This window comes from Poecilia reticulata, linkage group LG14 (genome assembly GCF_000633615.1).
Source record: "Poecilia reticulata strain Guanapo linkage group LG14, Guppy_female_1.0+MT, whole genome shotgun sequence".
Taxonomy (NCBI): Eukaryota; Metazoa; Chordata; class Actinopteri; order Cyprinodontiformes; family Poeciliidae; genus Poecilia; species Poecilia reticulata.
In genome coordinates this window covers 25,138,616-25,160,910 of record NC_024344.1, presented here as the reverse complement: position 1 = coordinate 25,160,910, position 22,295 = coordinate 25,138,616, and the positions used below count along the sequence as shown (strand labels likewise).

Sequence of the window (22,295 nt, the reverse complement as noted above, 5' to 3'; positions counted from 1 at the left end):
GCCATGTCAGCTGCTGGTGTTGGTCCACTGTGTTTTATCAAGGACAGGGTCAATGCAGCAGCTATCAGGAGGTTTTGGAGCACTTCATGCTTCCATCTGCTGAAAAGCTTTATGGAGATGAAGATTTAATTTTTCAGCACAACCTGGCACCTGCTCACAGTGCCAAAACCACTGKTATTACTGACTATGGTATCACTGTGCTCAATTGGCCTGCCAACTCTCCTGACCTGAACCCCATAGAGAATCTGTGGGATATTGTGAAGATAAAGTTGAGAGAAGCAAGACCCAAAACTCTGGATGAGCTTAAGGCCATTGAAGCATCCTGGGCTCCATATCACCTCAGCAGAGCCACAAGGCTGATTGCCTCCATGCCACGCCGCTTTGAAGGCTGCAAAAGGATACCTGACCAAGTATTGAGTGCATAACTGAACATAATTATTTGAAGATTGACTTTTTTGGTATTAAAACACATTTCTTTWATTGGTTGGATGAAATATGCTAATTTTTTGAGACAGGGATTTTGGGTTTTCATGAGCTGTATGCCAAAATCATCAGTATTAAAACAATAAAAGACCTGAAATATTTCAGTTGGTGTGCAATGAATCTAAAATATATGACAGTTTAATTTTTATTATATCATTATGGAAAATAATAAACTATCACAAAATGCTATTTTTTTGAGAAGGACCTGTACAGAAACATCTTTATAATGATCATATCATCTCAGCTTCCAAAAGTCTTTCAAAAAGCTGTTTTGTCATCACTTCCTGTAGTTGCCACTTTCCAGGACATGCAAGTYCTWATTACGTAGAAAATCAGACCAAGAAGAAACTGAGGTTTGTTCTGCTGATGTTGTGCAGAACTTTGACTTTCCCATTCTCTTCATAAAGGGCTTCAGCTACTTTTCATCCTGGAACTAATTATCATCTATTCATAATTCAGTCATTTCTGTCCAGAATTCCCCCCAACCCATCAGCTCATGAAACTGTTGAGAAATCCATCAGGTTTTCTGGCTTCATTCTAAATTCATTGTAGGTTTATAACATTGAGTTTGTGTTTTACTCTTCATTGCTTTGGGCGCTGGAGTTTTTGTACTTTCAGTTCCTCCTAGCAGGTATCTGGAGTGTGTGGCATGTCGGGGTAAGTCGGGCCACAGAAGAACGGTTTTACTGAAAGGTGCCCTTTTCTTTTCTGTCGATTTATTTTTCTACCTTCTCTCTGCACACAAACTGATTTCTGACTCATGTTTCATGATGAGTAGATCTTTAAAAAGGACAACTAGAAGGAGTTTAGGGAGTCTCTGTGATCATCACRGAGAATGTATTATGAGACATACAAATGTTAATCAATATAAATGAGCTTCTGTAGTTTGATCACCTACATTCCTTCATAGAAACTCTTTATCTCATATTTGTAGCAAACAGCAGGTCATGTGTCAGAAAAAGGGAATTGTTGTTGCTTTTCTTTCCTTTTCTTCCTCATAGAAAGTATTCCTGGCTCAGTGGGTCTGTGTTCATGCTGTCTCTGTCCTGCTATTGATGGAGCTGTTGCTGCCATTRACTTTATTTTAACCTCTCTTTTTTTCCAATAGAAAGTACTACTGGTCCAGTTCTTCTGTTTACATGTCTGCTTCCTTAACAAACCTGTTTTTCTTTTCTACAGACTGCACTGATRATCCAGCTCTGTTCTGTTTAGCTCTAAAGGTGCTGACTAAGCTAATGTGGGCCTTAACGTTGTGTTCTGTCTTTCATTCTTTTAGAAGAGTTCCCCTGACTCACTACATTGTTTGGTTCAGGTGTAAAACTTCCTGGACAAAGACAGTGATAGTTTTGCTGCCATAAACTTTTTGCATTKTCTTCTGATGTTTTTAGTCATAGAAAGTGCTCCTGTCTCATGGACAAACTTCTTAATAGTTATTGCTTCCATGATCATGTGCTTGTGTGTGTTTCATGTGTTTCTCTCCCAGAGAAGGAACAACAGGCACAGTGGTTCTGTGTTTATTTTTCATTTATGGTTCACACTGAGCCTGGTTTTGTTGGATGCTCACCTTTGTTAAAAAGGAGACGTTTCTGCCCACTGGTGCCACATGCTTGCTTCAGACTGCAGGCATGGAGTTAGCATGTAGCGAGCAACTGAGCTCTAGTATTTTAGAAGTTGCTTTTTTTGGGGATAAAAACCAGTTCATGATATGAATGATTTAGTTTAATTTTGAATACTATAATATTGTGAATGTGTATTTTTGCTCAAATATAAAATAGTTAGTCTGACTCCGGACTGTGTTGTTGTCAGACAGTGTTGATCCGTTTCTGTGTGGCATGAATGGACTAATTTGGATCTTTTGCAGAAACTGGGGGGAAAACTTTAACTTGCTGCTCTGAACAAGAGGTTTCAACAAGAATCACTGACGCCACGCTTTTTAATTTCATTAAAAAAAAAATAGCTCACTCTTAACTGACTAACGTTTCCATGTGCATTGCCTTCGTTTATGCGATAACCTCCAGGAATCATCTGAATGAACCGTGTGCTCTCTGTAGTTCAACCAGACTGGTCACGTCTCAGACGCAGGTTTAGCCTGCTCATGTTCTCAGTTTGTGTTTCATCACTCAGTTGTTCCTGCATCCCTGTGGCAAAGGCAACAGATCCTCAGGTCTGGCCTCTGTCAGGTCTTAGATGTGTCAGACGGCTGCAGACCCTCCTCAGTGCTCCATCTGGTTCTGTGGGCCCGGTAATGGATCTGGGCCCTGCAGAACCAGGTGAGCTGAAGCAGTGAAACTTCCAAGACCTGCGGGACTCTGACTCCTGAGGTCTGACGCTGTGTCAAGTTTCCATGTGTTCATACTTAATGTGTTGTTTCACACTTGGTTCTCATGGTTGGTACATGGAAAACTGCAGACGTTCCTCTTTTATTCATGCCCACATCCGATCCAAACCAAACCCAGCTGCTGTGTTACTGCTTTGCTTTATTTTTAAATTAATTTGCTGTAGTTTGCAGGCAACATCGATTTTTATTAGCTGTTTTTTAAGTTGCCTCATGCCTCTTATCTCCTAGTAACCTTTTTAAAAAATATTCAGTACAGGGATTAATCTGCTCCTCTTGTTTTGTTTTGCTATTTTGTCTCTAACATTTTCATTTGTTTTGTTTTTTTGTTGACACGTTTTCATCATTTCAAAATGTTTTGTATGTTTTCCATGTGGCTCCCCGCCCCGCCCTTCTCCCCGCTCTGGCCCTCCCGTATTTTCTTTGACCAATCATGTCCGTGCGCATCATGCGACTGTGCCATGCGGCTCTTGCATGGTGCTGACGATGTGGTCTTCGGTGATCAACAGAAGGTAACTTTTCTTTGAAATTAGATTGAAACACTTTAGATCATTCTGTCATTTTTCATTCAACGTTAGCATAGAAGTACTAAGCATGAAATCATCACACGGCAGATATTTCATATCATTCATCATCATGGTTGAAGAATGAGCCCCAACTAACTGGATTTAACATATGATAGGCCCAGATTTCAGTATTTTTTTTAAATAGTTTCATGTAATATTTGAATTTAAGGAGATTTCCTTAGCTGGGAGCCGTTTTAACACAAATTAACAAAAATAAATGTCTGAATTATTTTTATTTTATCTGTAATAAATCCATATGATTTGAGTTTTACTTCTAAATTTCAGTTTGTTGAGATGTGTGTGATCTGACTCAGTTTTCCGGAGGATTCCTGATCTGAACAGATTTAAATCAGGATTTAAATGTGGGACTCACACCACCTTCAGAATAAAGAGGAAACTGGTTACAGTATCTGGAAAAATTAAAAAATAAATAAATAAATAATAATAATAATAATGAATGAATGTTTTAGTTCTTTTAGTTTTAGCCAGCTGTCCACCAGTTTGCAGCAACAGGTGGAGGAGGGGCAGTGCTGTATTACTTTCTATCAGCCAGTTGAAGCTCTGGTCATCTCAGCATTTTCTTACAGAATCCTTTTAAACCATACAAAAACAGTTTGCAGTTTTTAAAACCTTACATTTTAAAAACCCATTACTGGAAACAGACTCTTGCCTAATCTTTTGTTTTCCATTTAGTTTTCCTATATATTCATATTCCTGGGTGCAAAAAAATGCCTTAATGAGTAATATGTTTCTCATATTTATATTTATCTTATGCATCCCCACAAGGTACCACCCGTAGTTCTGACTGCTAGACACGATCCTCCACAGGATAATGTTCCATGCTTTTCATTGTAAACGAGTTTAAACTCTCATACTCAACTGATTGGACGCACCGCAACATGTTCGCGTCTCCGGAGCGCGTCCTGCAAATTAGATTTCTTCTCTTTCCTCCTCCCTGCACCTCCTTCCTGTYTGCATGTGTCTGCGTCCTTAGTGTCATGTCTTCTTTGTGGAAACACAAATTTAACTTCATTTTGCTTTTTGTTCAGTTATGCTCAACAACAGACAGAGCTGTGAACACAAAACCTAGAACTGCTTCTGTACGTTTCCAACTTCTGTTGTCTCTGATTGTTTTGCTGGGATGTGATGAAAGGTGCCACCGGCTGCATGTGGACTCCCACCACCTGCAGGCATGTCTTATTTAGAAGTGATGGGTGGTGGGCGCTCCACATGCTCCGCCCTCTTTGTGTGGCACCTACTGTACATTTTCCAGCCCCCAGTGTGAGTCTCTCATCCTAACCGCTTCACTTTCTCTCTCCGAGTGTTATAGCTTCAGAAAGTTTGTTCCTAATCCAGACCGATGCTTGCGGATAACCTCTCTGAATGCTTCACTGCTGCTGCTTTTACTAACACTTTCTAATTTATTTCCAGCCTCAGTCATGCTCACCCCAGCCTGCTGGATTGTAGTCTGCCGCACTCTAACCTAAAGAATAAAGTGTCGTCAGGCATATTCATCTCAATAACTTCAACTGCTAGTGCCGATCTGTAGAATATTAAATATCCATGCAAGAGAAACTTGTTTAGGGCATTTTAAAATAAATGCATGAATTACATTTCCTCCTCTCCTCCGCTTTGCGGAAAATTAAACTTCGAGCTGTGTGCGATCTGTTTTGGAAATTTACATAATCAATCAGCTCACAGCTAATGAGTTTTTGTTTTTTTAGTCGCAATCTCCACAACCATCACAAAACCGCATGAGAAGAGGCAAACATTCAAGACAAAAACGCACCGAGAACCGCGCTGACCTTCTCTCCCATAAGCCTATGTAAATGTTATTAAAAGTAATAGGATAACATGTCCAATCAAGGCCTACAGGCTCATTATCCTGCGACCGAGCAGAAATTACTCAGGAGGACGGAGCTGATAATGAGGAGCCTGGAGGAGAGCAGCACCTCCGTCAGAGAGCAGCCTTTCTAAACCCTCATGCTGTCCTTCAACTGATGATCCACACACAGTCAATTCTAACGCTTATATCATTTCTCACTCTGGCCTCAAAATGTTGGTTTATTTCTGACTCAAGAAGTGCTTCGAATTAGCTGCTATGGGGGTTTTTTTGTTTTGTTTTTTGGGGGTGTTTTTTTTTTTTCTTTTTTTTCCAATTGTCACATGGAAAAAGCAAGCTCATTTGTTGAACAGAAATGATATCTATTCATGTACAAGTGCAGTGGTACGAGAGGTTCGGGTTTTGGGAATGAAACCACTCCAACAGAGTTACTAGGCTACAGTGATTTTTTTTTTTTTATTATGTTTTTTTTGTGACTTATTTAAATCTCACTTTGCTATGATCAAAAACAGATTTAAATCGACCATCTAGTGACAAGAAACAAACCAGCTTAGCTGAGATTTACATTTTAAAATCCTATTTTGACTAAATACTATCTAAGCACACTGAACAATTATTGGCATCCCAGGTAAAATGTTTATGATGTGTAAATCTCAATATTCAGTCCCTCCAGTTTGTTTTTTCTTTTTGCAGTTGCACTATCATGGAAAATCATTCAAAATCAACAAGTCCTTGCATTTTTTTATTCCTAATGTGCCATTTTGAGTTTATTGCAAATACTCAGCAAAGATGGTCAAAAATACAAACGACTGCTAACTCCCACCTGCAGGTGGCAGCATTTCTTACTTCTTCTACTGCCTCAGTCTTACTTGATGTACAGCTACTTAAGTTCTTTAAAGAATAAAAATACTTGTGGTTTTTCATCATCTTTTTTCTTCTATATGTAGATTATGGAAAAGGCTTACTGAGTAAAAATAGTGAAGAAATGAATTGCAAATATTTCTAGAATAGCACCACAAAATCAGTGATTTTGATTGCAAAAAAGAATCACAAAAACAGAAAATGTGGAAAGGACTGAATATTTCTTTTACCCATCCATTCCTTTAAAAAAAATTTATTTACAATACAGAATTTAATTCACCTCAGTCGTAACTAAATAAATCTAAAGTATGTGGATTATCTTACTGAGCCACTATTCCTGAACCAGGACTTTTAAATAGAAATGAATGCTCCTAATTCACAGTTCAATCTCTAAATAGCAGCAAAGTGCTTCCAGTATGATCCTTGGTATGTGTGGAATGTCTGGCATCTCGGCTGCTTTTAAACTGGAAGACGTTACAGGTCAGTCGTTTACAACAGAGTTAGTTTTCTTGGAGCCATTTTCCTGAATTATGAAGAGAAAACACGTCTTTATTTGAAATCCGTGTTCTTTAGCATTTCCTGTTTTGAAGAGTGGCTAAATTAACTCCTCATTTCCATCATTTTTCTCTCATCAAAGCATCAAAAGTCATGGATTACTAATCCATTTCCTGACATTCTGATTTACCTAAACTCATAAATTAAAAATACATTCAGTTACATTTATGTCATGTTAAGTATTACAGATTTAGCTTAAAATATCTATGGCTTCCTAATTTGGGATTAATATTCAGTTATGAATACATACAGTCATGTTAAATGTTGAATTTATCTAAAAAAAACACAACAAAACATCCTATGTTAGACACAACAAATGCTGTGAAATGAATCCCAAAAAGGCTTTTTCTGAGTTTGGTCCTTTAGTGTCAACAGTGTTACAGCATCATGCAGGATAAACAAAGGACAGCTTGTATGACAATATAATTAACATTGCATATACATTTGACAGTCATCTAATTCTAACAGCTCGTATTTGAAGAAACGGTTCCATTTAAAATGAAGTTGGTTCCAAAATTGTGTTCAGCATTTACTGTAGAAGAAAACTTTGGATTATTTTCGGTTAGGTTCTGTGAAGTAGTGATTAGTAGTAAGTGAAACACCTGATGCATCCAACACACCTTAATAGGATGGCTGTAATGGAGGTAATGCAGTATCCTCACAGCTTAAGGTGGTAAACTTTTAGAGATTTGCTCTGACTGTAAACATGGTCAAACTTAAGCTAGTAGCTATTTTATTTTACCCATTAGGGAGCTTAAAAATTGAATTCAATGTTTCATTGTCTTTCCTACATTGAAGAGTTGTCTATCACGACAAACTTACAAAAAAAATAAACCTGAGCAACTTAAGAAGAGTAAAGTATACATTTTGAAAAATCTGCTTCATTCACATTTTTACATGCAAAGAAATCACTGACTAMTCTGAACTCCTTCACAGAACCCCTTTTTAATGAAATCCAGATATGTTTGTGCAAGTAAACTTAAAATGCCTAGCATTTAAAACACAAACTGGGCTAAAAATATTGATGTAACTAATAATAATGTTCTGATCTTGTGCAGGGGAACCAACGTCTCCCATACTAGAAGTCACACTTGTAAAGAGCAGTAATTCTGCTAAGGTCAAGTGGACCAAGCAGGACGACGGCGGCTCGCCCATTATACGCTACCTGATCAGATACAAGGCTGTGAGTACACCGGGCAAGGAGGTAACAGGGTGCCACTTTGCATTTTCTCCGTTTCTTCACTGATTAACATGAGAAATAACAAAGTCCTGGAGACATCCTGCTGCCAAATGGAAGCAGGAGATACCAGCTGGGTTCTATCATGAGGAGAGGCGCCAACAGCAACACAAACACATTTAGCCTCACTTTAATCCAAGCTATTGTTTTAAGGCTACAGTTTGTGTCGTCTTGAAACAAACACATGCTCCCAGACYGGGTTCTGCCGATTTTAAATGAGCATTTTTCACTGGGGAGAAATGGAAAATTACCAGTAAAACACTAAATCCCCCAGTTGGCTTCCAACCAATGGTTGTTTACAACTGAGTTCTGTTAAATGGTAATTTAAAAAAATAATCATTTTCATACAGAAACACTAGATTTGGCTTCTGAGAGGATTTTTTTTTGAGAGGAGCTTAGCTAATGGTTGGGCCACCTCAGCGGATGTTAGCTGCTGGTTGTGGTTCAGAGTTTGTAAAACTAAAATATATTAAAGGTTTTATTTAACCAGGAAGCTCTGAGTGAGTCGATGCAGATCTCTTATTCYAGACAGTCCTGGTCAAATTATGAATCCAGCTGAAGCAAAGATATTCACAAAAACTGTCAGATGAACGTAACATGATGTTCTCCTACCCTAGGATGATTCACATGGTCAATCTCCATGTTTCTCTTCTTGATATCTTGACTCRTTTCTTTAGATTTTCCATGATGTGCCTCAAGGAAGGCATGAGTTTGACATGTGATTAAAAATATGTCAATAAGTTGTGAATTAACCTATCAAAAACTTAATAAGCTGGTCTATCATCGGAACTTTACCAGACTGTTTACAGGCGTGGGGATCTTCGTGCATGTTAATCCAAACTGACCTAAATCCGAAAAAAAGTGTGCTTACTTAATTTCAATCTAGTGCATGCAGAAATCTAGTTTCAACATGTTTTATTTTAATTGGACTGGTGGCAGGTGTGCATTCATTTTGAAATAAGCRCCTCCCTATGCTACGCTGTGCTGACGCCTGTCCTGTCTACGCCCCGTCTCTCCACCAGAAGCATATGTCTGACTGGAAACCGGAAACGCACCTCCCCTCTACCAGCAATTACGCGATGCTGAACGGCCTGGACTGGAACACGGATTACGAGGTCCTCGTGGTGGCGGAGAATCAGCGGGGCCGATCCGAGCCGTCCATCACTACCTTCAGAACGGCTTCAGAGCCCACCACCGTCCCAGGTACCACTTCCATCATTCCGCCTCGGACATCCACACACGACATCATCTCAGGCTCCCACCGTGACCAGAGGGCCTCTGGATTTAAAGTCTCCGACTTGCACTCATGATCTGACATGAATGATCTAGGATCATCARCGCAGTTTATTGGGATTTTTATTTGGTAGGCCAAAATGAAGTAGTTCATAAATTTGAYGTTTGAGAAGAATGAGGTAAAAATCTGAAGATTTTGGCATGCGTTGGTGTTCAGCCCCTTTTACTTTGATACCAGGTGATGCCAGCTGTTAGTCCTGCCTTCATGGCCTTTATGCAAGAGTGGTGAGAAGATGCTGTTTTGGATCTTCCATAATTGTTCTAAATAAAGAATGCTTAGCAAYAGCAWCATAATGGASAATCMTAATGTTCTTCATGGGACAGCAGTGGAGTCAGTCAGAGGTTTCTTCAGATCTGCTGTAACACAGACCTCTGCCACACAGCTGTCAGCATCTGCAGTGACTCCTTAAAGAAACTTGGATAGTTTAAGTTACACCTGAAATAAACATACAATGAGAGCTGCAGTGGAGTTGTTGAGATTAAAGCATAATCAGGATTTCAAATGGCCAGAGCTGAATCTAACTGAATCTGTGGCAAGATTAAAAAAAAAAAAAAACAAGCTCTGTCAAATCTGATTGGACTTAAACTGTTTTGCAATAGAATAGACAAAGTATTTATTCATAGATGTGGAACGCTGTTGGAGACAAACCCGACGAGGCTGAAGCGCATCTACAAAGTAAAAAATCCCATTCAACTGCCTTGCAGTCTGTGGTTGTACTGTAAAGGCTTGAATAAGTTAAAAGAGGCTGAATATTTGTACAACCTATTGTAGATAAAATGTTCAGATGTTTTAAAACTGCAGTGTGTTTTGCATGGCAGACCTGGTCACGGTCAAGCCTCTGCTCCACTGTGTTTTAATGGAACCTCGTGACTTTGGGCTGCCTCCCCATCGCACTAAACCTGAGCAGTGGGACAGATTAAACACTGTCTATCATCTTCTATTTCTCTATTCTCTCTATTTTCATTCTCTATGTTTTCATGTCTTCCTTCTCTATTTGATTTTCTCAGGTTAGTTTACTGAATCAGTCTGATGTCCTATTAGTTGCCATGAACACAAATAAAAATAGTCTAGTAAACAACGTGAAGCAGATCTAATCGTCATGCTACCTTATATGAGAGCTTGTTTGTTTATTGCATTGATTGGTCTGGAAAAAGTTACGCAGCCATTTCTGAAGCTTTGGGACTCCAGTGAGAACCATAAAAGTTTTCAGAAAGAGTTGAGCCTCCAAACCGAGTCCAGGACCCTCAACAACTCATCCAGGAGGCCCCAGAGTCGCATCTAGGTCTCTGCTCTGGCCCATCTTACCTCAGTTAAGGTCAGAGGTCATGATTCAAGACAAAAATGGACTCCATAGGAGAGTTTTTTTTGGGTGAGAACCACTGCTGACCCAAACCACTGCTGACCCAAAGCACACCTTTGTCAAAAGTGAGGTTGACAAAGGGCCAACCTCACTTTTTCCCAAAAAAACATCCTGATGATCCTCAAAAGACTTCTTCAAACATTTTCTTTGAGCTGATGAAACAAAAGTACAGTATTATCTGTGGCAGCAAACTGACAGCCTGTACACACCACCCCCACAATAAGACATGGTGGTGTGAGCATCATGCTTTGGGTTTGCTACTTTTCTGCTGGGACTGGGAAGCAGGTCGGAATTAATTGGAAATGTTTAGAGGCTGCAGAAGACTTTAGACATACAGCCAGAGATGCAATGGACATAAGCTTCTGCATATTTTAGAATGGCCTAGTTAAATCCAGACCTAAGTCAAACTGAGAAGCTGTGCTGTCAGACAAAATGAGATGCCTCAAAAGACTCCCACCTGGAGGGACACAAAACGCTGTTCTGCAAAGTAATGACTGACAGGGGCCTGAACATTAAAGCGTGTCAAACTGAAGGTTTTTATTTCATATGAAAAATCTTGAAAAGCACGAATCATAACGTAATACTTATCACACCAAATATTAAGTTGTGGTTTTAATGGGGTGTTAATACTTTTGCAAGGCTGTTGTGCATAAATTGGATTCAGGCAATTCCTGTAGCCTCCAACAGCCAATCAGAAGAGTGAGCAGACTCACGGGACAACCTGTGCTAAACATCGACTTTATGTTTCATAGAGAGTAAGAAAAACACAGCAGATGTCCTGTTTCACTGATGACCTCCCTGACTTGGTCTCATTACTCTCCATGCGTAACGGCATCCTCTCTGTTTCACGTCCTCTCATGCTGCCTCTGTCTTTGCTTTCGCTGCTCGGTTTAGTGGCTCCCGCAGCTTTCAGGATGTGTTGCTGACCTGAATGCATGCTGTGTGGCCTAGTTATGTGGGGATGCAGCCCTTACAACCTTTTTTTTTTTTTGCATGGTGCCTCCTCCAGTTTAAATTAACGTTTGCCATTTATAACTAAAATACCCAAAAGGCAATTTTCTGGCTGTGCATGGCACATGAAGAAACACGTTTTTTTCCTAGTTTTATTATCTGCCATGTAGCAGTGGGAGGTTTGGATCTCTTCTAGTTCTACCGTAGCAGAAGTTAGCCTGGGTTTCATCCAAGTCGCTTCCCTCTTTGATTCCTCTAATTACTTCCATTTAACTTTTGTTTTATTTCAGTTTATTCTTGTTCTTTTGAAGTGTTTTTTTTATTCTTCCCCCAACTTTTTTCTACACCTCAAGCTGCTCTGAACCAGTTTTAGCTGAAGGAAAACAGAGGTTTATTTTTAGATGCAACATCTGCATTTCATTGAGCGTGTCCCTGCAGCTGCTCCTGGTTATACTCACTCAAAACAGCTGCTGCTTCGAAAACAAACAATCAATTTCAGCTTCCAATCCGAATGCAGTGTTGATGTGCAGTTGAGACCCAATTTGTTGACTGTTTTTTTTTTCTTTTCTGTTTTGAACATGAGCTCCTAGTGTGGGAACTCAAAAATATAAATATTGCATTCATTTGAAGCAATTCTGAATCTGGAACAAGTTTTAGCATCTTAGCATTACTTTTCAATGCCTCGCTCCTCTGTAGAGAGACTAAATATTAAGTTAGATTAATAAATCAGCATTCCACTGCATAGCTGACTTACAGCTATTTTTAAAAATATTTTAATACACAAATATTTTCTTATGGCCTATATAATCAGCAGACAGTTGCTGACGCCCTACAGAAGCCACAAAAGGTTATTGCTAAAAAGACTGGCTGTATTCAGGCAAAAAAATAAAAAATAAATAGAAAGTTAAGCGGAAGGAAAAACCTGTGGTTAATAAAAAAGATCCACAAGTAACCACAAAAGATGAGCCTTAGTGCAAAGTATGTCCATATGTCTGACCAAGAGCTCTGCACAAAGCAGTTGGTCAGGGATTCTTTTGCATGAATTACTGCATCAATGCAGCATRGTACGGAGGAGACCTGTGGTTGTGCTGAGATGGAATGGAAGCCATGTTTGTTTGTATTGTGCCCTTCAGTTTCTCTGTAAGATTGACTCTGCTCTCTCTCTTTGCTTATTTGATACCATGGTAATAAAATTAGGATTCGAAGCTCTGAAATGTCCTGCTAACCAGCTGTGCTGAAATGGGACTTGATAAAATACAGCATTTGAATTACGGTGACTCCCCCACTATTTTCCTTTCACTCAACTTTCCATTAAAATGCAGAACAGGACCATGTGGAAATAGTTTACTTGGAGATAACAGTAGCAAGTACTGACAATCATCCAAATCTCCCCAGCTAATGTTAAAGCTAAAGTAAAACTGCTGCTGAGGATCTAAACCATGGATGGATCAGTCACCCATCCATCCATCCATGACTCAAACCTCATACCAAGCTTCTGCACTGGATGTGTGGTTTTTGCATGTTGGTCCATCGTCCTCTCCATTGGTGCGATGGTGGCAGAAAAAATGGTTTCGCTGCGGTTAGCTCCCTTACTTTTATCTTTTCTTTGTGCATGCTTCTACCCAGAATGCTTCCTGATAACAGGCCGGATGTAGATGACATTTTTGTTAATTCAATTTTTCAGAAGTGTGCAAACAAGATTTCTTTGAACTTCTCTCTGCTTGTTTAGTTATTCATAGTAAGCTGTTGTCAGGGTTACATTGTTTTCTCATTCAATAGATTTCTATTTCTGCTCTAATTAAAGGAGACATGACAGAATCAGAATCCAGTTTATACTAAAATGTTTCCTGCCAGTCTGTATTTCTGAAATGTTAAGAAACGTGAATCCTGAACATCAAATAATTTAGGTTCATTCAAACTTTTTAGTCGCTTTTAGACAGTTTTTCTGATTTTTTTTCTCATGGAATCCTAAAGAGAAAGTCGTTTAAATAAAAACGTTCATAGCGCTATCTCAATAAACAAACAGAGCTTCCTTTTCAAGGTAACGAGTTAATTTTTTTGATTGTTTCAACTTCAAAAAGTAATTTTTGACTAGAAATTCTAAAAATTGCTTGCTGATCATAAGCAATGGTTATTACAGTTACTCTGGACAGTACTAGGCGAGGACTATTTTGATACGATACTCTGATTAAAACAATAATTTTCTTAGTATTCAAGCATAAAAAAAAAAAGAATGAACACATTTTAACATCAATTTCTATAGTCAAAACTGAAAATCTAAAATTATTCCTCCTGCTTCAGGAGGCAGCATCAATATAATGTGAATATTTGATGTTGGAATTTGTTGGAATAATTTTTAGTTTAATCCATAGACATAATCAAGACCAATTCCTGCTAAATTATGCAGTTTTCAAGTGTGCATTGACCATAATATGAAATAAAACAGACATAACAGATATGCGTCGGCCCAAAGAGTTTAATTCTTTGTCCTTGCAAGTTAAAGAAATGTATAAAATCAGGATACTTGAAACAGAAACTTGTCTCAGGAACTTGCTCACATTTTTCTACACTTTTATCTTGAGATCATGACAAAACGTCTCTTTTCTGTTGGATACTTTATCTGAATGACAACTAAAAAATGTCTTTATTGAAAACAAATTAGAAGCTCTCCTTTAGCTATGATTTTCTATTGATTGCTTAGTGTATGAGTTGAAAAGATGGTAGTAAAAGTTATTGTGTCTGCAGGATGTAACCTTACACCTGCATCTGTTGTGCATTACACCATTGGCCGTTACTTATCAGGAGGTAATGGCTAAACTTACATTAGTTTAGTAGATTAGTTTTCCACGTTCAGGTTTTCATTTAACTTCACATCATGACTGATTTAAAAGCTCTGCAGCAGAAAAAAAGGTGGCTTTTTTTGCAAAAAATACACCTATTTTCCTAGAGCATGTCTAAAATAATTTTTAAAATGCAGCATTTTCAGGACAGGAACAACCTTAATTTTTCTTGCTGCTGATTGGCCGTAACACCAAAGTCGGAAATAAAGAAGACATAAAATAGTTTCCTATGTGCATATTGGTGCATATTAAGGAATACTTGGTGTTTGAAATGTTAAACGAGGCAGGAAGTCTGAGATATTTATGGGTGGCTGTGATCTCTAACCTCAGCGAATACTTTAAGGTCCACCGTACATGCTAACGCAGACAAAGATTGTTGCCTGAAATTCCTTCCTTGTTGTCATCATCCCATCACCTTCCATCCATTCCTGCCATAAAACATCAGTCATTGGCTGTGCTACTAACATACTAAGACTTTTCTTTTCTTTTTGTTTTTTATTCCTCTGACTTACAGTTCCCTTCTTTGTATTCCTCTGTTCAGTTTAAAAATCGCCTTTTCGACTTGAATTTCAGAATTTTTGACCTATTTTTCAATCTCTCTCTCCCTGTTTTCCCTCTTTATCTCCTGCTTCCCTTTTCTCCGTGTCCTCTCCCTGTCTCCATGTGTAATCTTCTGGGCACCTATGGACCATGACATTGCCATAAACACAAACTTCTTTCTTTGTTTGTACTTTTATGTTTTTTTTTCTTTTAATGCCACTTGATGACTATCACTTAAAAAAAAAACAAAAAAAAAAAAAACTTGTAAATATTTCCTGTGTGTATTGATGGCGAATAACTCCAGCTACCCTGGGCTGCCAGTGCGTGTCTTGCAGTCTGGCGACTCTCCTGCTGTCAGCGCTGACTTTGCTCTGGCTCTCATAAACTGATTTTGTTCGAGGAGAAAGAGGAGAATCTGGACCTTTTTAAATCTTTGGGTTCAGGCTCCTTTGCTTTCTATGCCTTCTGACCTTTGTGCAGCCACACACAAGTTTGGAAACAAAAAGATGAAGAGTCAAGACCACTGGTTTCATGTTATTACAGGGTGCTCAGTACTTGCATCATTTTCAGATTTTGGGGGAAATTTATGGTTCAGTTCACTTTTTCATCTGTTTTCATGTTGAGCAGCGCTGTGAAAAACTATCTACCCCTACAGATTTCTCCTGTTGTGCTTTTTTTTGTCACACTTTAATGTTTCAGATCATCAAACACATCTTTGACTAAACAGTAATTGCTTTCAGTGTTAAATTATGAACTAACTGCGTGACCTTTTTGGAAAGCTGGTCACACCCAGACCTGATTATAGATGGAGGGACAGTTGGTAGCACTGCTGCCTTGCAGCTACGAGGTCCTGGGTTTGAATCCCAGCCTGAGTTCATTCTTAGTGGAATCTCCATGTTCTCCCTGTGCAGGCTTGCTTCTCTCCAGGTACTCCAGCATCCTCTCTCACTGTCTCTAAACTGTCCAAAGGTATGAGTGTGTCTGGTGTTTGTGACCTCAAATGGTCCAAAGTACACCTCTGAATTGCTCAAAAATATAGATAAAAACACGTTTTATCTATAAAAAGTATTTTTTTAGATATAAATTTGAAAAGTGGTCTTTTCAAATTCCTGAGGTAAATATGAATGAGATTCATTGGCATGGCAGATTGCTGCTCATTGAAAACCCTCCAGTGTGAATCAGTCACAACAATTCTGCAAAGCAGAGCAGAGAAAACAGTTTTATAACCAGGACCAGGTTGGTTTACAAATGAAATCATTGCTTAACATTCAGACTTGAAATGAAATTATGTCTTTATTTCAAACAGCATACAGCAAAAAAAATAATAAAATAAGAATTATATATCATAATGATCATAATGTAAAAATACAAAATGTCCTAATGCCGTTTGAAAAGGAGTGGAAGAAGACAAAGTTTAATAAATCCCACCCTCATCCGTCCCATCCAACTATGTCCCTCCTTATACATATTTGCACATCTGACATTTACTCTCTGAGTTGAACCATTTAACTATGACAAATTAACAAAAGGAAGTCTGTAGATGGACTTTTTTTTTCACAGCTCTGTATATGAGTATATTTAGGGAAAGGGATTTTTTAAATGCTTGTCAGTGTTACCAGTTACAGGTGTGTTGATTCAATGCAGTATTGTTGCTTTGTTTTATATATTTGAACACTAACACATTCATAATGCCTTAATGTGATTTTAACAGGGGTGGTAAACCCAGAAACTACCTTCTACTGCTAAATAACATGTCTGCAGCGTCTGAACCGGAGACGGCCGTTGTAGCAGACGTTCTTTTCCTCCAGGACTTGGTTTCCTGCTGAACAGAGACCTCACGCCACAGAAATGCCACAACGACATAAAGGCATGAACACAGCATGCAAGCTGACACAAGGCATGATCCAGTATTCCACAATATGCAACGCAGCTGCTTCGAATCCCCTCTCTCCAGCCCMCCCAAATTGAGCATTATGAATGTGTTAAACAGGAGATGAGTTCAAATCCTGTGCCTGAGTCCTGTCAAGCTCCAACCGTCTTGCTGTTCAACAAAACGAAAGATAAACTCAGATTTTCAATATTGGTTCCAGTCAAGTAGCTRGTGTCTGACAGCAGTTTATTTTTCCACATATTTTGCTCATTTACAGAAATGTACTTATGTAAACCACCTTGTAAGGAGAGAATGGAGGGTTGTGAGGGGGAGAAAAAAAAGATAATCATGTTTTGTGACAAAGTATACATAACTCTTTTCAAACGAATATCCAAGAACTACAACACACCTGCTGTTATTTTGACAGTTCATTCTCTCTTTTTACCGAAAACACAGAAACTGTCTGAGAACATAAACGCAGCAACTGTTTAAATGCTACAAAAATGATTTCATGAATGTGAAGTTATTTTATTGTTTGAGACATTTTTGTAAATGTATATCAGTGTATTTCCATGTAATCATTGTAGGGTTGAAATAAATTCTTTCTTTTTGTTTCAAGACAGTCATGGCTTCCTGAGGCTTTAGTGACTAAACCCCCTGAGGGAACTGAATGCTGTTCAGGGCGGCTCCTTGTAGTCGAAGCTTTAACATTGCTATTTAAAATCTGCACTAAATAAACTAGAATATCGATAAAATGTTTATTTATTGTACTAATTAAACTAAAAAAAGTGAAACTAAGTTACATAAATTCACTGATATATTTCTAAATCTTACCTCTGGTATTTTTCATGATTATGGCTCATAAAAACTGAGTTTTAGCTCATATTATGAACTCCTAAAAAAATTTGGCTTACACAATTATGGAGAAGACCTCAGACAAAGGGTCATTGCTAAAGAAGAGTTTAATCTAAGCACTTTATTAGAAAGTTAAGTGGAAGGAAGAAAGCTAACTGCTGCCACTTCACATAACCAGGATGTGATCCACAATGATCACTTTACTTTTTTTTTTTTTTTTACACCACGACAGGTGTTTTGGAGATGCTGCTTTTTCTCATGTGACCACACTGCCATGACTAACAATAAGTGCTTTAATGTCCAGGATCTCACTGACCAGAGAACTGGTCTGACTTAAACCCTCTAACGAAATGTCATGGGGCAGACAGGAGACTCCAGAACCAGCAATGCAGAGGAGCTGAAGGCCTAAATCAACCTGCTCTTCCTGAACACCACAGGCTGGCCTCCTCCATGCCACGCTGCACTGACGCAGTAATTCATGCAGTGTCGGTGTGTTCATGTTGATTTTAATTTAAAATTTCCTGACAAACTTGAGTTTTTGGTTTTCATCAATCATCAAACTGTACAGGAATAGAAATATCCCTGAGTGTGTTATAATCTAAGTGTACGTAAGACGGTTTTGTTTTTTTATGGGTTGAATTACTGTAATTATATTTTAAATGATAAACTAATTCACTGAGATTCATCTACATATAAATTATTAAGGTTTTAACTACATGAACGTTTTTATGATACAGTCATAACAATGTTTAAATATGGATTTTTAAGAATTGGGATTGTATGGTGTTATGAGCAGCTAATATCTTAAATAGTAAAGTTGTTTCAGTTTGGATGGACACAATGTCTGTCTAAATAATTTGACACAAGCAGGTTAATTTATTTACAGACACTAGACAACACTTTCATGGCTTTCAGAACTTTAAAGAAGTCTGTTTTTTTTTCTTAATGTTGCCTTTTTTTCCGTATTATATTAAATGTTCTAAATGGCCTAATCTGACCAGATCACATCCTTCAACATGGTTGCTGTGACTTAAGTGTAACTTGTGGAAAAAGTGCATTAATCTTCAAAAGATTCTGAATTTATTTAATCTCCAGTTGCTCTAATATTACCTTATAAACATGTACCCTGTCATCACACTCATCAGCATGCAGCACTGGCTGCACGTGCACGAAAGCAATAGAAACCATGTTCAAGACACGACTAAGTTTATATCGATTAACCCCATACTAATGTCGCCCTGGGCATCTGCCCACATGACTCGTATCGAACCCTGCAGCTGACCCATGTTTCCCTTTCCTTCCACTTCACACCTCGTCTTCGCTGTGTTGGTCCATCACGACGAACATTAATTAGATTTAAAGAAATTTGTTGACGAGAAAAAGCGAAAGCCAGCAGGTCCGATGTGGTACCTCCCTCTTGACCTCTGGAGTCTATTAAACAAAAAAGTCGTCACTCTTCAGGTACCTGTTCGAATGTAATGTTTCATGGAAGTAAGTGAAGGACGCGTTAAAAGCTCTTCTTTAATGGTTCTAACCAGACTGAGTTTTTAAAAGCTCTCAGGTCCAAGGTTAGTCGACGCTCTCTGCACAGTATAGATCTGTTTTATACGCAGCTCCAGCAGCTGCTAAAGAGAGCAGCAGAATCATAATACATCGGATGTATGAATACTAGAATCCCATGAAGTTCTGCTTAACATTTTGCATTGATTTGCCTTTAGTAATCCCACAGATATGGATAGTTTTGTCTGTCTCAAGTAGAAGATATTGTGCAGGCTGCATTATGGTTGATAATGAATCATTTTTGGAGTTTTCTTTAAAGGTCAATCATGATGCTTTTTTTAAAGCTGCTCCTGTTTCAATATGATGCTTCCAGATGAGCTAAATTGTTCTGGTAATGATACGTTGCAGAAGCAGAATGAATCAGTTCTGTGGGTTGTCCTGCTTCCGTCTGGAGCTGAAATAATTCAACAAAATCTACAGGCATGCTTAAAGAAGCAGCAGGTTCCAGCTGCCTGTCAGCGGTTCTCGATTTGTTCAAAATAGGCAAATTTCAGAGGTTCACTCATTAGCTTTTATGGAATATTTAATGTCACTGAGCATGTAAAGCATCAGCTCAACCATCAGATTCACTGTCTTGATGCCAAAGCTCAACCAACTCTGAAATAAGTGTAAGGATTTTTTTATTCCTCCTGTAAAGAGTGTTATTTATGTAAAACGGCTCATGCATTCAGCTGTAGCTCAAATTGATTCATACAAAAACCACCGGCATCAGATCATTCCGTTAAAAGGATGAAAGGCATTTGAACTGCTGGGATTTATGGTTAATGCACCAAAATATAATAAAATCCATTGTAAAAACATGGAAGACGTCAAAATAAAAGCTGCTTTTGAGTATTAAACTGGCAGCAGTTAAAAAAAAAGCTGTGGCATAAATAGGGTTCAAGACTTCTTTAAGGGATATTTTAAGAAGAAAAACTTGGAATATCAATAAAATCCAACATTTGGAGGAAATATCTAATAAATCTTGAATCTCTAAATCATAGAGTTGAAATGCCTTACTTGATTCCTGAGGATGTTATTACAATAACTGTTAGCTTGAAACAGATATATTACTCATACACCCCCCTCTCTATCCGGATATTATTATTCAGCTATTGATAAAGGGGAAAACAGTTTCGTTTCTCAACTGAAATTTGTTCGATTTCTCTTTGATGATCCTCGTTAGTTGTTTCAAGTTGGAAGGCCTCTGTGCCATCACCCTAATCTTTATCTACCATCACAGATTCAAATCAGATCTTCCTTACAATTGGTTACCCAATCTGTAAAGGCGGTATGAATAATTATGGACCTAACTGCACATCAGATTTTGTGTTCCATCCGGTCATAATGAGACATGCCTGGGACGACTGCGCTTCCGTTTAATCTCAACTAAGTCGTGTCGGCAGGAAAACGAGATGTTAAGACCCCCCGGAGTTCCTCTCCTCTTCCTCATGTTGATCATCAGTCTGTTGAGTAATGGCAGCGCTGATCAGCTCGGAGCGAATTTAATCAGGCTCCTCGTCTCACATACGTCTGCAATATTTCTGTTACCTTAAACAAACTGCACGCAGTAGACGTGTGCATGCAGCCTAGGGAAAGGGAAAGCTGCTGCTGCTGCTGCTGCTGCTGAGAGATTTGAGATCAACTTTGTGCAGCCTGACATGATTCCCCAGGTTGTGTGATTAATTAGATGTCACTATTGTTTAAGGCTCAGGATTAATAAGTGGTAGGTGAACACGTGAATGTACAATAAGTTGGAGTCACTCCGAATACTAAAAATATCCGACTGTCTGTTGTGGTTGGAACTTTGTTTTAATCGATATCCTTAAATTTATTCTGCTTGCTAAAGCTAAAAGAATAAAGAGAGAAATATGATTCTGACATCAAACCACACCTCTTGTTTCAGCGTCCATTTGTTAAAAGCTTAAAACCACTCAGACTGCAGGTCCATGAGGAGTTTCCAGATATATTCATCAGACAACCAAGCCAGTTGTAAGCATTGCTGTGAACACAGGCCAGTGCTGATGGCGTTTTAATGGCGGTGCAGCGCCACACAGTGGCCATACTGTGATGTAGATCTTTTTTTTTTCTTTTTTTTTTTTATAAAATTAAGCCGGAGCTTCACAGGGAGAAACAGAGAAGAGATACGAACATAAAAATAAAAGTCCATGTTTCTGTAATAGTAAAAAAAATATCAAATCAAAGCAATCAAAACAATTCTAATGCAGAAATGTGGCTTTAATAACAGCATATCTCTGTACTGTACAGTACCTCCAGCCAGTTCCTGGCATGAGGAGTTCAGCTCTGGTTCTGCTGAGATATTCAGAAAGTCCAGGTTGACAGCGGCCTTCGTCTCATCTGCATTGCTGGTTCTGATGTCTCTCCTCTTCCTCTGGATCGTGCTCCGTGGAGGCTCTCTGACCTGACCACAACGGTCAGGTCAGTTGGCTGGTGTTTCCATGGTGACTAATGCCGGGGTTGGCACTTTTGCCAATGTGACACAGTACAATGTTCATCTGGAAGATAAAATCATCTCCCTAAAGGAAAATCTCTCCTCTGAATGATGACTTTGAACCCTTTCAGTCATTTTTCTCCTTAGTTTAGTGCAAAAAGAGTTTCATGGTTCACTGATTCAAGACGAGAAATGCAGCAGATGTTGCATTAAACTTTCCATTAACATGCTTATTATAAACATCATGCTGTGAACAGTCAGCAGTTTTTTCCTCTACTGTGTTGGTAAATTAACATTTCTGTATAAAAAAATCATTTTTAATTTAGCCTTATGTCTTATTCTAAAGCTTCTTTGAATCTGAATTTTGGATTTCCATTAAAACTGAACGAATATATCTTGAAATATACAGACTCTACTGAAATAGATTTTCAAGAATAACTTCTAATTGACTAATCTGTACCTGTTGTGTAATGGAGCGGTGGGAATCCTTGTCTTTCTTGGAGACATTGTGGTTATGATGGACAAAACGAAAAACTGGAAATCTGCAAAATGAAAACTTTTTCATGAAATTTTCAACAACATGTGTTTTAGATTAAAATCAATGCATCTGTTTTTCTTTTTTAATATTATTCATCATGAAAAGTCTTTGCAGAAACCACTCTGAGCAGCGAGTTGCGAGATGCATGGCCACGTTTCACCTCACACCGCTCTCCT

The 22,295-nt window shown here is 38.5% G+C and overlaps 1 protein-coding gene across 12 annotated transcripts in view; it reads left to right on the top strand.

The window, feature by feature from the left end:
- ncam1a (neural cell adhesion molecule 1a) overlaps positions 1-22,295 on the top strand; it is a 315,548-nt gene that overhangs the window by 276,290 nt on the left and 16,963 nt on the right. For 6 of the 12 annotated variants that reach the window (XM_008428578.2, XM_008428577.2, XM_008428579.2 and 3 more), the window contains 3 exons: positions 3,328-3,330; positions 7,702-7,826; positions 8,903-9,083. In XM_008428578.2, coding sequence (XP_008426800.1) covers positions 3,328-3,330; positions 7,702-7,826; positions 8,903-9,083 — 309 coding nt within the window. The remainder of the gene's footprint in view (positions 1-3,327; positions 3,331-7,701; positions 7,827-8,902; positions 9,084-22,295) is intronic. The other 6 variants (XM_008428583.2, XM_008428582.2, XM_008428580.2 and 3 more) reach the window with 1 other exon arrangement.